A 15,228-nucleotide genomic window follows, 5' to 3' on the forward strand; every position below is an offset into this window, starting at 1 on the left:
CGGGGTAAACAACAATATCTCCGTTCATTGATGTGATTAATACTTTTTTTCCCACTAACTTTTTCCTGGTCATACACACACACACACCAAACAGCTCATCACCAAGCAAATACAAAAATGGGCTCCATCTCCCTCACCGATATGTCCAACCCTTCGTGCCTCCTCTACGGCGCCCACGACGCCCGCTACGAAGACCGACCCATCCCCACCATCACCTCCCCAACAGACGTAATAATCCGCATCGCCTACACCGGCGTCTGCGGAAGCGATGTACATACCTCCCTCCATTCTCCCTTTCCCCCCTTTATCTATCCACCCAGCTTCTAATCAATATCCAGGTCCACTTCTACCTCCACGGCGGCATCCACCGCCCCATCTCCCCTTCCAACCCTATAACAATGGGCCACGAATCCACCGGCATCGTCCATGCCATCGGGCCCGACGTAACCACCCTCTCACCAGGCGACCCCGTAGCTCTCGAACCCGGGTACGCATGCCACCGCTGCAACCTCTGCAAATCCGGACGATACAATCTCTGCCGAAAGATGAAGTTCGCCGCCGTCTCAGGTGTATGTCACGGCACGCTTACTCGCTTCTTCAAGTTACCGGCCGATTACTGTTATCGTATCCCGGAGGGGACGTTGGGACTGGATGAGGCAACGCTGTTGGAGCCCTTGGGGGTGGCGGTGCGGTCTGTGAGGGAGGTGGGGGTGAAGCCTGGGATGAGTGTTGTGGTGTTTGGGGCAGGGTCGGTGGGCGTGTTGTGTATGGCTGTGGCGAAGGAGTTTGGAGCTAGTAGGGTGGTGGGGGTGGATTTGAGTGAGAAGAAGTTGGCGTTTGCGGAGAGCGTGGTGGGTAAGGGGGCTTGGGGAGGTGGGTATGTTCCGTCTGGGGATGGGGAGGTGGATGGGAGGAGGCTGGTTGAGGGGTTCTGCGATGGTGATGAGGAAGGAAATGCAGGGTTTGATGTTGTTATTGAGGCTACGGGGGCAGAGGCTTGTATTAATCTTGGGATAGAGGTGGTGAAGGTTGGAGGGGCGTTTATGCAGACGGGGTTGGGTAGGAAGAAAGTGGATTTTCCTATTGGGACGGTGGTTGGGAAAGAGGTGGTGGTTAAGGGGTGTTTTCGGTATGGGCCAGGAGATTATAAGCTCGGGATGCAGATGGCTGTGGAGGGGAGGATATCGCTGAAAGGTTTTATTACGAAGATCGTCGGGTTTGAGGAAGCCGTTGAGGCGTGGGAGACCACGGCTAGAGGGGAGGGGATTAAGACGTTGATTAGGGGGGTGGATACGCCGGTGGAGGAGTAGGCTGCAATCTGCTGCATCGATAGGGTAGTGCATGTAACGCGTAGCTGAAGCTGGATAGCTAGCTATAGTTCTATCCCCGCATGCATCCGGACTATGCCCTCTGTGCCTGAGTGGTCATCCTCTTCACTTCATCCTCCAAGATCTCCGGCAACGTCACCTCAATACTCGGCTTCGTCGGCGTCCATCCCAACACCTTGGCTCCTCTCCTGGCACGTCCCCGAGAGTTCAATCCCCAACTCAGCGCCTCATAGCCACCAAATTTCTTCGCATCCTCCAAACTGATCTTCTCCTTCTCGACTCCAGGCAGCAAACCTAGCTCTGTCGCAGTCAACGCTGTTGCCGCAGCCAGCTCACCCCAAACATGCTCCCCATTTTCAGTCAGATAATAGGCTCTCTCCCCCCACAGCTCCGGATCATCGCGTCCATGCACGGCCGCCTCTACAAGCAGCACATACAACTCGCTCAAATCGTGAATATGGATGTTATTCCAGATCGACTTGCCATCTCCAATGAGCGGTGCCTTCTTAAGCTGCAGGGTCACCTTGGCCAGCTCGTAGACTTGTCGTCCACGCACGGATACAGGGCCTCGACCACGTCCTATGCAACTCCCATTAATACCACATCCACCCTTAATTCCAAAACAAGAATATTTTACGTACCATAAATAGTAGGTGGACAGACCAACGCCGTCTTCACCACATCCCCTTTCGCTTTCGCCGTCTCAAGTACTACTCGATCCACATTGCGATGGAACGCATGCTCCGGGAGATTCAACAACGCGTCCACCCCGTCCCAGTCATCGTAGACCTTGTCACTACCTTCACCAAACACGTTCCGATCCGTGTCATGGAACGTAAGGATACCCGTGCCGCCAGTATGCAGCCAGTATCCGGGATTTTCTTTGCTGTGGCCTTTTTCTAGGCCTTTGGCGATGGCGTTCGCGGCACCTTCATGGTCGGAGGCGTCGGCGGTGTCTGGCTTATTAGTGATTGGAATCCTTATAACAAACATGGTGATAGGGTGGGACATACGTAAAACAATATCAGCTTCAGCACTCTCCTTCTCTAGAAGAGCAGAGTCATCTAGGTCGCCGATGACAACTCTGATGGAAGGGTACTGGGTTTGGACCTGTTCGGCCTTTTCTGGGGACCGAATCAATACGGTGTATTTGTATTCAGGATGCTTGGCGAAGATGGCGTAGAGGGCATCGCCGCCGATGTAGCCGGTTGCGCCGGTGCTGGAGGTCAAATGTTAGCGAGATATATATGCGGTAGTACGACCGAGTGGAGTGGTACATGAAGATCTTGGGCAGAGTGGTCATTTTGCCCGGATATATGCTTTTAAAAGACTTAGTTACAGCCTAGGTCTTGTTACGTCTGGAGAGTAGCGCTGTTATATCTCAACTGAGAGGTATTGACATTAATAATAGCTGTAGGCGATGAAGTCAGTCCGTGAGCCAATGACGTCGAATTCACCAGTTGGCGATTGATAAGTATTTCCGCCTGCCGTATTAGGAATGCTCGGCCGACAGCGGCTTCCGCCGACTACAAGTCCGGGGTTACCCCTTTCTCGACTCAGCTTAAACTCCGCATGCAGGGTTCGACGACTACCCTGTTACCCCTCCTACAATTGCCGGTTGGCGGAGACTTCGGGTGTGTTGTGGTGTTTCTAATGCTCAACTAATGGACCTGAGTTCGACATACTGCTGTTGTAGAGGAGTGTGGTTTTGCTAGGCAGCAGGATATTTTGGGATCCGTGGCGCAATGTATTTAGCTTCGAAATGAAGCTTTTATGAGACAATTACTTTTCTGGAAAGCGATCTACTCCAAGTACGGAGATTCTGTTGAGCAACAGGCCACAGATCACATAAAACCCTGAGACAGTGATATGCCTTGATCTGCAAGTCAGCTATCCTACCACTGCCATGACACAATCAGAGGATGGTGAAATGTGGGTCAAAGATAAGATCTTTGAACTATGGAAGCATTCCAATAAGGTATGCTCTATATCCATCCCTATCACTTATCAACATGATCATTTTTTTCTTCACCGGTGGGGTCTCGCCCACAATGGCATGATCTCGACCCGAGCGTTGCTACGGTACTCTTCACGCCTGAAGAAGCTTGGGCGGGATGAAAATCCAAACTACCAATGGCATACATCTCAAATGCCGCTCCAAGCTATTCCACCGTTCTAATTCGACAGCCCGGAAGCCTCCAAGAACAGGACGCGCTGTCCCCTCCATCAAGGTGGGTCTCAGCTTTCTCCGAGGTCTGGCGGGTGAAATTTCTTCCACGCGTGCAACTCGCTTCAATGAGATTTGCTGCGCACATTCTTACAGAAATAAAATGCCTGGTGAGAAGTTTAGAGTAGTCAGAAGCTTCTATCTGCTATGGTCCTGTCTACCAAGAATCATGGTTGGTATAGACAATATCACTTTCATCACGGCGTGACTCACGGTGCACGACCACCCGCATATCTCCGCGGCAAACTTTTACGTACCAATCGAAGATAAGAAATGTGATCCAGTTTGCTTGAGGGCTTGGCTATCGGGTGGTATCTGCAGTGTCTCTGCGTCTACATAAAGCGGGGTTCTTCGCTGCCGGCTTTTCACTTCCCCTCTCCTCCCACTGCTCGCGCTTTCTGAATGATTAGTCTGGACAACATGGGTGCAGACCATATTGCAGCGGCCAGTGATGGCGTGACTCGTGAGAGAAACATCGAGGCCCAGAGTGCCTTTGCTTCTACATTGGTGGCGGATGTTGAGAAAGCGGCTCGTCCTAAGGAAGCGCACACTGATAGACCGCATACCAATGTCTATGGATCCACCATTGACACTCCGCCATCTGTCGCTGGGACAGACGCCGTCTATGCGGCTAAGGCAGCGCTTTTGAACCAGGCTATGTTGGATATGGGTATGGGGTTGTATCAGTGGTTTCTGTTCATTATTACCAGTGTGGGATGGTTCCTCGATAGTGTATGTCAAGACATTTACCAATAGAGAGAATATCGGAGAATTTACTAATAGATACAGTTCTGGCTGATGTCTTTCACGGTCATCGCCCCCTCCAGTGCCAATGAAGCCCAGTTCTTCTACACCGACAACAAAGAAGCCCACCTCTTCATCAGTCTGTACGTCGGACTCACTACCGGCGCCACCGCCTGGCCTTGGATGTCCGACATGCTGGGTCGGAAGTGGATCTTCACGAGCACCCTGGTCCTGATGGGCATGGGTGGTCTCGTCGGTGCCGGAATGCCGTCTTTCACCGGACTTTGTGTCGTTGGATTTGTTGTCGGCTTTGCAGTGGCCGGTAATCAGGTCGTGGATGCTATGGTACTGCTCGAATCTGTTCCCGCATCTCACCAGTTCCTTGTCTCCATGCAGGGTGCCATGTGGGGACTGGGCCAGCTGGTAGCGGCGGCTGTAGGATGGCGAGTCTACATCCCCATCGCCAAATGACCTATCGCATCATCTAACAATCACAGGGCCTTCATCGCCGAATACACCTGCGGCACCGGTCCTGACGAGATCAGCACCGGCGCAGCCCTGTCACACCAATCCCGCGCCGACCATTCCGGCAGTAGTAGCAGCAGCTCGCAATGCCACTACGTCTCCAACAAGGGCTGGCGCTACGTCTGGTGGACTTTCGGCTGCATGACACTCTTCCTATACCTGTGCCGATTCACTTTCCCGCTGCGCGAAACCCCCAAGTATCTTCTTTCCAAGCGCCGCGACGCCGAAGCTACCCAGCTCGTCAAGGACATTGCCGCCTACAGCAACCGCAAGACCTGGCTTGAGGAGTCCTCCTTTGCTCGCATCGACTCAACTGTAGACGCCAGCGCCCCCGAGTCTCGCCGCCAGTCGCGCACTAAGTCCCTTCTGTCCTCTGCCGGAGCCATCGGCTTCCCCGTTCTCTGTCTCCTCTGGGCCATCACCGGACTGACCTTTACCCTGCACAAGACCTACATCAGCAAGTACCTCGCCACGAAGGGCGTCGATGCGGTATCGGCTACCTCCGTGACTACTGGATACCTGTACAGCCGGTACCTGTATGTGGCGCTGTGCGCAATCCCAGGTCCGATCGTGGTGGGGCTCCTCATCGAGGCGAAAGGGCTGGGTCGCAAGCGCACGGGATCTATCATCGCTGTGTTGACGGGTCTGTTCATGTTCTTGGCTATGGTGTCGCGCTCAAGGGATGCGCTGCTCGCGTTTGAGTGTATCCTGTCGTTCTTACAGACGGCGACGCTGGCTGTTCTGGTTACCTACTCGGTGGAAGTGTTTGCAGCTCCCTTCCGGGGCTTTGGGCTGGGAGTTGTGGGATTCTGCTGGGGAGTGTTTGGATTGATTGCTAGTATTATTACGACATTTGAGGGTGCTGTTGCCGATGGCGCTGCGGTGTGGTTCTGCGGTGCGACTTGGGTGATCATGGGTGGTGCTTGGATGGTTGTTCCTGAGACGAAGGGTCGGGCTGCTGCTTAGATGGGTGTTAATTGATGTGATGTGACATGGAATGAGTGATGAGATATGTACTTGAGTTGATGTCAAATTGAAAAGGATTAATAACAAGTAACGAATGAATCTATATACAAAGATATTGCGTCTACAACGCCCTCCTATACACCCTTTGGTAAATAATAGCCCCGACCCCAAGCACAGCAGAGACTCCCAACAACCAATGCGCATATCCCACCTCTCTCTTCTTCTCTCTCTTTGCCTCAACCGTGGGCTTCCGAACCATATACCAAGGCACGAAATCCCCCAGATCTTCTCCCTCACTCGCAAGCTCAAATCCATGTTTCAGATACACGGGCCTTGCCCCAGGAGCAGAAACCACAAACGTTTCGAGACCCTCTTTATCCGCGCGGCTTGTTCCCCACTTGATCATCTCCGACGCGACGCCCCGTCGTCGGTACTCGGGCTTCGTGCCAAGCATGTTGAGATCTGATCAGTTAGCCATATCCACAACCAAAACCACTTAGCCCAAGAAACGAGGAAAGAGAAAAAGGTTTCACATACAATAAAACCTCCTCTCCCCCATAATGCCCCCAATTTTAGACCTAAACTGCTCCAATGTTTCCTTGAGAAGCCCAATATCACCGACGTGAGATGGGTACGTGGCGAGGAGTTCTTGGGTTTCGGGGTCTTTTCCCTCGGCAGAGTCCTTATTCTCATCGCCGTTCGCTGGTTGATCTTGCTGTATGGGGGCAGGGAGCTTCCACTCCAAGAATCCGACAAGCTCGTCATCTTTCTCCGTATCAATGACCTTCAGGATGTGGTACTTATCAAGCCCCTCCGTCAGTTTTCGGGTGAAGCTGGCTACCCACCAAGCGTGGATCTCGGGGGTGTTGGGCCAGAGACGCTGGTCCACGGGGGTGGTGAAGCATTGAAGGTAGAGGGTTGCGAGCGCTTCGGCGTCGGAGGGGTTACAGGGGAGTTGTTTAAGCATCTTGAATCCCTTTCTTATGACTTGTGATGTTGTTGCTTTGGTAAGTACTGGGAGTTGGATTTGCTGAACAGAACAGAATGACACACTCCGGGTGTGAGAAGAAAAGCTAGGAATCGCGTTGAAATTAAATAGCCAGCTAGTTGGCTGTGCCAGCACGGCTTACGGAGATTACGATTCTTTTGCTAACGCTATATTGGTATCTAATCGCGCTAAATAATCGGTGCAAAGACATGAATGGCTGCGGGTGAGATGAGGATTACTGCCCGGCACTTGGTTGGACTAGTGTGTAGCTAAGATGCATTAGTGGGTTCCTGTCAGGCCACCACCATTTCCTGTTAATCCGCTTGGATGCCTGTACTTTAATTATCGTAGACATTAACATTATCATTAAATTTTCTGATCCATATATAAATATGCGTTGAACCCTTCGTGGCTGGGGTCTAATGAGTCTTCTCCAACATGACAGGTTCCGGACTCCGCATTGGACTCGACATCCGCGGGTCGTGCGGGTAAGTTTGGGTCTGACCCTGAGCCGGAGCCTGTGGGTATGGGTGTGGGTACGCCTGCGGCTGTTGTCCCTGGTGGCCGTAGCCGTAGTCGTGGTGTCCCTCTCCCTGGGGATGTTGTTGTACCTGGCCTCCCTGTCTAGGTAAAAATGCCCGGCGATTCAATCCCTCTCTCGCATTCGAACGATTCTCCCCGCTCTTCGTAGCTTCAATTTCCCTCTTGACACCCTCATACATATACTCGATGAACTGGATTTCGTCCTGAATATCTAACGAACAACCAGCCAAACACAGCTCGCGCTCGCGCTGCTCGATATATTCCCGTATATTCCGCCACTCGTTCTGATAGTGTTTCAAGCGATCCGGCAGCCCCGAGCCCTTCAGGTAGGTCAGCACGCCGGCCATGATGGTGTTGATGGCGCCAAAGGCCGTCACGGCAGAGTGCGGACCACTGGCGGCGCCGAGAGCCGTTAGGGCAGCGGCCACGACAATCTGGATGCCAAGACAGACGTTGATGAGGATGCTGAAGAAGCGGTAGCGCGTGGCAGCGGACTTTTCGGCCTCGACGACACGCGTGTAGATGCCGATGTTGGGGGCCGTGCGACTGAAGTGGTGCAGGGTGTTGAGAGCGGGTATGCTGTCGATGCCGGTGAGGGCGCGGAAGACGAGGAGTTTGTCTTGGGGTGGGATGAGGGAGCTGGCTTGTGTCGTGGAGATGGTGAGAGGGGGTTTGTTTGCGGGTAGGTGCGATGTTGGCATGGGGCCGTGTGTCGGGATGTTGCTTGGAGGCGTGGGCATGGGTTGGGCAGTGCTTGCGCTGCCGTTCGGGATAGGAATGTCATAGGGTGGGTTGGTGTGATGAGAATGTCCTTGTGGGATGGGAGGAAGGCCTTGCTCTTCGCGATCGAAGGCGGCGTGGAGGAGCCGTCGAGCGAAGTTGGGTCGGCGATTAGGAACGGCCATGGTGAGTTGAGGAAGAGGAGAGGGTGAAAAGATTAGCAGATTGTGTGCGATTGAGCTGCTCGTGAAGAGGGTCCAACCCCTTTATTTGTAGCGGGGTGGTGCTTGATCCAAGCTCCTTTTCGTCATTTCCGGCATGGTATTGGAGGGTTTGATAGGTTGCTCAGCACACTTTGATGGGCGCCACAATTTCTGCTAAGGACGGATATGCCGTGCGCTGAGCGGAAGAATAGCAGAAAGAAGCTAAACAACACCCTGCATTGGTCCATTATTGGGGTGTCAGACCGTCGAGGGTTCAGCGGGCAAAACTCTGAAGATAGAGAGCTGGCGGGCTGGACCCTCGACCCACAGCGATCGACACAGTTCGGCACGAGACATGGGACGTGCACCTTGGCCAGCAGTGAGATGAGAGAGGTGGAAGTTGTAACCGATTGGCTTGTCGGCAGTGGGCCATTCATGGTGGACATGCAGTGGACAGCTTTGGGGGCAGCTGAACGGGCCTGGCGTTCCTGAGCACTGAATGTCAGTGGATAGCCAGTGGATGTGTTGGAACGAACTAGCCGAGGGATCGCAATGTGATTCGCCGTGCCATTGTTCCGATTGTGATGTGACAGGCAACACGAGTCCGGCTGATGGAGATTGTCAAAGCAAACAAACCATCCTGCATGGAAAACAAGCTCTAAATTGGCCGTCCACCCGTTCGCGACGGGTTCACCCGCTGTGTGACTGTGTTGGTTGTCGGAGAAAAAGTTTGGCGCCCGATGAACCCGTGTTCTGCATCCCGTCTGGCATCTCCACAGCTTAACGGACTGACTGGTCGCAAAAACAGGTCACTAGGATGGCGGGCTGAGGCGATGCCGGCGGCTGTCCGAACCATGGATGTGAGGCTGTCAGATGGAACACAAACTTGGGACTGCAGCTATCCAGCGCGACGTCTGCAAGCGAACCGCCGATCGGTCATGGCTTTACGGGCCGAGGCTAATTTCGTTGTTAGTCTTGGAGTGAGAGTAAGACGGACTGCCATGAAGCGACATCAGTTATGCATATTACGTATAGACCTTTGATATGTATCTCATCAGCTTCACTGTGGTCGGGTTGTAGACGAGAAAAGAATGATGATAAGATGAATTTTTTTTTATCTCTGTTATCTCTCTTTCTTTGGGTCCATTATTTAATCTCCGACTTCTCCTCCCCGCGCTTATTAATCCGTCTGCAACCGGACATTCAGTGCATAAATAAAAGAAGCGCAAAAGATCCCCTCAATGGCGCCATTGCTTCCATTGATATCCCTCATTATAATCCCCAAATCCATTTCTCTGTTCTTCTAAACCAACATATGCCTGTAGTACTCTCAACATGGGCGAAGCATCCCCCGTCAAAGAGCACCTAGTCATCGCCTACGCCCGCGATCTTCCGCAATGGCTGATCGACGAGACGCAGGCCAAATTCCCCGACGCCGAACTTTCCATCCTGCAGCTGCCCAATTTCGCGCCAATTCCTGCTGGTCAGTGCTTGCATCTCAATCCCTGTTCGATTTGAGCCCATCACTAACCAGCTGGACGTACCAGAAATCGCACGCAAAATCACTCTGCTCGTCACCTTTAGCAATCTCCCCGCCCCGGAAGATGCATCCAAGTAACTCCCCCCGTCACCCCAAAATTCAGAACCCGGAATAGACAGAATTAATATAATTCAATCTAAAACAGAATCAAACTCATCCATTCCCTCTCCTCCGGACTCGATCACCTCCTCTCCCACCCCATCGTCAGAGAAACCTCCATCCCTCTCACCTCTAGCTCGGGCATCCACGGCCCCCCAATCGCCGAATGGACCATCATGAACTGGCTCGTCGCCTCGCGACGCTTCGTCTATACCCACGAGAACCAACAGAAACATAACTGGGCCAAGAATGTCGACTTCATGAATACTGTCCATGATCAAGTTGGCAGGAAAGTCGGAATCCTTGGATATGGAAGTATCGGACGACAAAGTACATTCGCACCCCTCCCTCTCCACACTTTCAAGGAAATTACTAACAATGGAAAAGTCGGCCGCGTCGCCTCGGCCCTCGGAATGCAAGTCCACGCCTACACAGCCTCTCCTCGCCCGACTCCTGCCTCCCGGAAAGACAACGGCTACATCATCCCCGGCACCGGCGACCGCGACGGCACGATCCCTGTATCCTGGCACCACGGGACAGACAAAGCCTCAATCCACGAATTCCTGTCTCTGGGGCTCGACCATCTGGTGATCGCGCTGCCGCTGACTCCGCAGACCACCCGCATGCTTGGAGCTGAGGAATTCGAAATCCTCAGTAATGGTGTGTCTGCCGGTCGACCGCGTCCATATCTTACGAATATCTCTCGCGGCAAGGTGCTTGATCAGGATGCGCTGATTAAGGCGCTGAAGGAGGGAGTGCTAGGTGGAGCTGCGCTGGATGTGGCGGACCCGGAACCCTTGCCGGAGGATAGTCCGCTGTGGGACACGCCAAATGTGCAGATCAGTCCGCATGTCAGCTCCGCAGGGAGGGAGTATATTCCGCGTTCGCTGGATATTATGAGGGAGAATGTGGGGAGATTGGAGAGAGGGGAGGAGTTGTTGAACGGGTTTAAGAGGGGGAGGGGGTACTAACGCTCATTATTGGTTGAATGAATTCATGTATATGACTTTTGGTATTATTAATTCATGACTAGTTCATACATATACTAACTGACTGAAAGAATTCGATTATTGAGTAAGCCAGCCCCGAATACCTTCTTCTGCGACCACGCCCAGCACGCCTGCTCCAAGAACCACCCACGTCCAGGGGTTCACTACCTCGGTGAAACCGGGCCAGAAACTGTTCTTCTCGCGGCGCCAACTCTGCAGCTGCTCGTATTTGTGCAAGTCCTCAGTGCGGTACCGTGTCTCCTGGCTGGCTTCGGTCTGGCGGTCGCCGCCGACGAAGCGGAGGAAGAAGTAGTTGGTCAGGGGACCGAGTAGGACGATCGGGTTGAAGTTGTTGGCGATGTTGAGAACGGCGAAGGAGATGTGGACGAGGGTGTCGCCGAGGTAGCTGGTTTCATTAGCTTCAGATCCTTAAGAAGTATGAGAGTGAGGATGGGAAGGGATAACTTACTTGGGGTGTCTGACGATACTCCACACGCCGTGCTTGCACAGATCGGTCCGTTCCTGACGGTGCATCTCGAGCTGCGCATCGGCCATAACCTCCATGGCGAATCCAGCGCCGAAGAGTGCGACACCGATTGCGCGCACGACAGACTGGACGTCGCCATCCAGCGACAACGTCGAGGAAGTCAACCGGAACGGCACAGTGAAGGGCAGGGCGATCAGGGTGAGGAAAGCCGCCTCAGGTAGATACTGCTTGAGCAGAGCCGAGGTCCAGAACCCATTGGGGTCTTCCTTCTTCAGCTGGTCATAGCGAGGGTCATCCTTGCCGCGGGTGATAGTCCGAGAAGCGATGCGAGTAAAAAGCCGAGTACCCCAGACCGTAACACAAGTCAAGAGAACCTTTTCCGTCCAAGAAAGAGTCGACCAGGCAGTTTGTGGGGAGATGTTGTGGTAGTAGACTTGGTGTCCGATGGCGCTCCACCAGGCGTTGAGGACTTGACTAGAAGGCCAGCACCAGTCCTTGATTTCGGCACGGTCGTTGGCCTTGGATGCGATAAAGGCAGCGATGTCGAGAGTCGTGTGGAGCGTGAAGGAGGGGAGGATGGTCGATTTGAAGATCCCGATGTCGGCCGTGTGAAGCCGCGGGTGAGGGTGGGGGTGTGGGATATAGTCGTTCCCGAAGGGAGCGCTCCCGGATATGTTCATGTTGACTGTGATGATCACTCAACTGTGGTTGAAGTTGAAAGAGACCGGGATTGTGGGAGGAACTGGATTTGGTTTTATAGAAGGGGGGTGTCAGTTGATGTCAGTCTTATGTAACGGCGTCATGACGATGACGTTCACTGCTTTGCGGGCTGGTGGAGCCGCCCTGCCAGGGCCAGACTGAACCCTGATCAGTCCTGCCGAGGTTCAGGTTCCTGTTCATATTGCGGATGGACACATTAGTTCAGATTTATGTTTGCTACCTTGTATATTAACATATTGTGTCTAGGTAGGGAAAATTCATGCAAAGCAGGTCACTCGAATAGCCGAATCGCTAGCTAGCGCCGATAAGATAAGATAAGATAAGATAGATAAAGAATGCTATGTATCACTTGGATTGCCCGCGCTGCGCTAAGCGAGAGAAGTTGAAATGCACATCCGGCAATCCCGACCGTTCTTCAGTCTGGTAATTGCTCTGCATTATACTGATAAGTCGATATCTCCAGATATCAAGCACCCTCTCTGTATCTTTATGTGAATGGTCAAAGGCGACAAATTGATCTCCACATCCAGTATACAGGTCTGTCTTGGTTATATGGTCGTATGTGGTCGATATGAGCGAAATGTCGGCCTGCTGGGTCAGACCTAGACTATATAATTCATGTCCATCTGGAATGTTTTCCAATGGCAACTTGTCTGTGTTGATCCTTCTAATTCTTGATATACCATCTTCATTCTGATCTTGCGCCCTGTAACGCATTAAACGCGACCGTGGGTCATGTGGACTCAGCACGGGCTTTACGGTCGGCTCGTCTTCTCGGTCAGCGTCGGGTTGACTGTGAAGTGCAGCCTTGGCTGCTAGATACCGACTCATATGGGGTGAACTCGTTGTGGTCTGGTTTCGCCGACTTCTAAGTTGTTCTCGATGCCTAAGGATAGCTTCCCTCTTGCGGTTCTCAAAGTCAAGTGCACGGTCCAGCTCCTGGTGGTTATCTCCTGAAAGAAGCTGGCGTAGAGTAGTGGAAGACTTCTCAGGGGCAGGCGCGTGATCTTCTCTGATTTTGGAGTCTGCGGTACTTCCAAGCAAGGGAGAACCAATTTCTTCTGGCTCTGTTTCTGCTTCTGCAGGGCTAGCCTGGGTCTCGGGATATTGATTCTGAGCAGTAGCAACGCCATTCTCTATTGATACTGTGTTATTTGGTGACCTTTCTGATGAGCCAAATCGCTCTTGCGCCAACTGTTGCAATGAGCTCTCGTCTCCATCGTCTACAGGTACCTCGCCAATGGTTGGCTGAGACGAGGGGGCTGGGGTTTTCCCTAACCAGCTATCAAGGGCTCCGTTTCCAGGATGCGTGCTATGGTCTATTGAGGCTTGCCTTGTCCTGGGATGAGGAGTTTGAGGTGTTCTTAGACTAGACAGCGAAGACTGAGCTTCAGTCACGTAGCCAGGAGCAGTCGTCGAGCTGACAGAGGAACTCGGTAAGATGAACCCTGGAGAGCTTGTCTGCAGTCTCTCCTGTGAGTTTCTTCGGCTTTCAGTCGGATATCGCACAATTTCACTCCTTCCTGTGTTGTCCGTACCACTGGGCGACGAAGAAATGTTGCGTGTCGGCATCGGTATGCTTTCTCTAGGTATTGACCAGGGGATGCTGCTCGCACTTCTCAGCTCCAGACGATTCTCTGTGTGTGTGCTATGTTGTTCCTCTACAGCCGGTGTCCGTGGTGTTGAGGAGGCATAACTGCTTGTCCGTGAATCATCCGGACTTTTCCTGGCAAGAAGGATGTCAAACGAGTTTCTATAAGGAGCAGGCTCCTTTTCTTTATTGGCGGTCCTTGATCTCTCGGCTGGTTTTGCTTCTATACCGTACACATCACACAAAAGCTCTTCCACCAAGGAGAGAAGCTCTCCCTGGTCTTCGAGAAGGACATCATCTTTGGCGGGCTCAATGTTGACGTCGTAGCTTGCATTAGTGCACTGGAGCTGAAGGCACAGAAGCGGATCAGTAATGCTTGGAGATGGCTCCTGACTGGAAGCAAGTGAGCGTATATAAGACTTGAATAATTTGGCAGTATCTTGCGCGACCCCTCGGGTGGTCGATAAGGGTCTGCCATCAATACTGATATACTGACCCAACCCGTTTACCTTGGCAAGGTCTGACTCTGTCAGCCACATTCAAGTACTTACAGAGCAGCTACATACCAGAATCTGGTTTTGGGAGAAGCGCGAGTATCCGAAAAGACCTGTCGCTGTCATTCTCAGGTGGCCAGGCCTTGACAAGACAGCTAGAGGAAGCTTCGGTGCCCACAACCTTTAATGCAGCATCCACGAGGCTAGCGTCCTTGCCTGGGCCATACATCCAGTTGTTCGTCTCTGTCTTTGCTCTGAGGACTTTCAGGGATAAACGCTTGGAGGGCTGAGCAATAGCGTATGATTGTACGAGCTTCTTGATCCTCGCGAGCGTCTTGGCAGCATTCTTTATCGTAGTTTGTCTCCGGACAGGGATGTGTTTGAACAAGTCCGTTATGCGGACACTGGTACCTACCGGATGTGACGCTCGTTGGGTACTACGTAGGTCAGCTTTGGACTATCTCAATCGGCGGTGGAAATCACCTTAGAAGCTCGCCATTTCTACCATATTTGATAGAAGACCCAACCGGCTCATGCGGTACTCTAGTGGTGATAGTCACGCCACCGGATACCTCCGCTGCACTAGCAAGTGCTTCGCCTCTGAAACCTAGGGACTTCCCACCGATAGTTCTAAGATCCTCGACGGATTGAATCTTGCTAGTGAAAGTGCGTTTGCATACAAAAGGGTGGTCACTAGTGGGGATACCGTGGCCATTGTCTTTCACTTGTATTACGTCAAGTGTATTCTGTGAGATCTCGATGAAGACCGAAGTAGCTGTGGCATCCAAGGCGTTGTCCAGGAGCTCCTTGACAATGGAGCAGGGATCGGAAATAACAGACGCGGAGCCAATTGCCCGCACCGCTTCAGGGGACAGCGCGGCGATTGGCATCCTTAACGGAACACAGGTAATTGGTCAGTCATCTGGGTCATCTGGGTGGCGTTGAGCAAGATGAGCGATGAATACTTTCAGAATATATACTATATAACAGAGTTTAGATGAAGTATACGATGCGCAAGACTGTCCCGGATGATCAATGGAGATGGAGAATGAGGGAAGGAGTAT

General features: G+C 52.5%; 8 protein-coding genes across 8 annotated transcripts; 3 read left to right on the top strand and 5 right to left on the bottom strand.

The window, feature by feature from the left end:
- Positions 1-67: 67 nt before the first annotated feature.
- On the top strand, positions 68-1,694 carry BO85DRAFT_419171 (NAD(P)-dependent alcohol dehydrogenase). The gene is made up of 2 exons (XM_025657847.1): positions 68-270; positions 339-1,694. The coding sequence occupies exons 1-2, from the start codon at positions 118-120 to the stop codon at positions 1,308-1,310; spliced, it is 1,125 nt and encodes a 374-aa protein (XP_025516395.1). The 5' UTR covers positions 68-117; the 3' UTR covers positions 1,311-1,694.
- BO85DRAFT_275645 (nucleoside-diphosphate-sugar epimerase) lies at positions 1,356-2,739 on the bottom strand. Its single transcript, XM_025655141.1, has 4 exons — positions 2,606-2,739; positions 2,342-2,547; positions 1,970-2,284; positions 1,356-1,907 (listed from the first exon to the last, which is right to left on the bottom strand). The coding sequence occupies exons 1-4, from the start codon at positions 2,629-2,631 to the stop codon at positions 1,402-1,404; spliced, it is 1,053 nt and encodes a 350-aa protein (XP_025516396.1). The 5' UTR covers positions 2,632-2,739; the 3' UTR covers positions 1,356-1,401.
- A 1,209-nt stretch (positions 2,740-3,948) lies between these two features.
- BO85DRAFT_448517 (sugar transporter) lies at positions 3,949-5,884 on the top strand. Its single transcript, XM_025659951.1, has 3 exons — positions 3,949-4,287; positions 4,345-4,742; positions 4,797-5,884. Exons 1-3 carry the CDS (start codon positions 3,976-3,978, stop codon positions 5,788-5,790), a joined length of 1,704 nt encoding a protein of 567 aa, XP_025516397.1. The 5' UTR covers positions 3,949-3,975; the 3' UTR covers positions 5,791-5,884.
- Positions 5,854-6,840, bottom strand: BO85DRAFT_519349 (GNAT family N-acetyltransferase). Its single transcript, XM_025665043.1, has 2 exons — positions 6,328-6,840; positions 5,854-6,252 (listed from the first exon to the last, which is right to left on the bottom strand). The coding sequence occupies exons 1-2, from the start codon at positions 6,755-6,757 to the stop codon at positions 5,912-5,914; spliced, it is 771 nt and encodes a 256-aa protein (XP_025516398.1). The 5' UTR covers positions 6,758-6,840; the 3' UTR covers positions 5,854-5,911.
- A 245-nt stretch (positions 6,841-7,085) lies between these two features.
- BO85DRAFT_275667 (uncharacterized protein) lies at positions 7,086-8,328 on the bottom strand. The gene has a single exon (XM_025655142.1). It carries the CDS (start codon positions 8,224-8,226, stop codon positions 7,198-7,200), a length of 1,029 nt encoding a protein of 342 aa, XP_025516399.1. The 5' UTR covers positions 8,227-8,328; the 3' UTR covers positions 7,086-7,197.
- A 1,136-nt stretch (positions 8,329-9,464) lies between these two features.
- BO85DRAFT_448521 (D-isomer specific 2-hydroxyacid dehydrogenase family protein) lies at positions 9,465-10,882 on the top strand. Its single transcript, XM_025659952.1, has 4 exons — positions 9,465-9,727; positions 9,792-9,858; positions 9,930-10,213; positions 10,271-10,882. The coding sequence occupies exons 1-4, from the start codon at positions 9,580-9,582 to the stop codon at positions 10,852-10,854; spliced, it is 1,083 nt and encodes a 360-aa protein (XP_025516400.1). The 5' UTR covers positions 9,465-9,579; the 3' UTR covers positions 10,855-10,882.
- Positions 10,879-12,149, bottom strand: BO85DRAFT_395548 (DUF1295 domain protein). Its single transcript, XM_025656966.1, has 2 exons — positions 11,342-12,149; positions 10,879-11,278 (listed from the first exon to the last, which is right to left on the bottom strand). The coding sequence occupies exons 1-2, from the start codon at positions 12,037-12,039 to the stop codon at positions 10,951-10,953; spliced, it is 1,026 nt and encodes a 341-aa protein (XP_025516401.1). The 5' UTR covers positions 12,040-12,149; the 3' UTR covers positions 10,879-10,950.
- Positions 12,150-12,424: 275 nt separating this feature from the next.
- BO85DRAFT_419183 (putative DNA mismatch repair protein) lies at positions 12,425-15,184 on the bottom strand (the record flags this gene model as incomplete). Its single annotated transcript, XM_025657848.1, has 3 exons — positions 14,648-15,184; positions 14,237-14,601; positions 12,425-14,196 (listed from the first exon to the last, which is right to left on the bottom strand). Exons 1-3 carry the CDS (start codon positions 15,052-15,054, stop codon positions 12,425-12,427), a joined length of 2,544 nt encoding a protein of 847 aa, XP_025516402.1. The 5' UTR covers positions 15,055-15,184.
- Positions 15,185-15,228: the final 44 nt, after the last annotated feature.

The sequence above is a fragment of the Aspergillus piperis genome (assembly GCF_003184755.1).
Source record: "Aspergillus piperis CBS 112811 unplaced genomic scaffold BO85scaffold_7, whole genome shotgun sequence".
Lineage (NCBI taxonomy): Eukaryota > Fungi > Ascomycota > Eurotiomycetes > Eurotiales > Aspergillaceae > Aspergillus > Aspergillus piperis.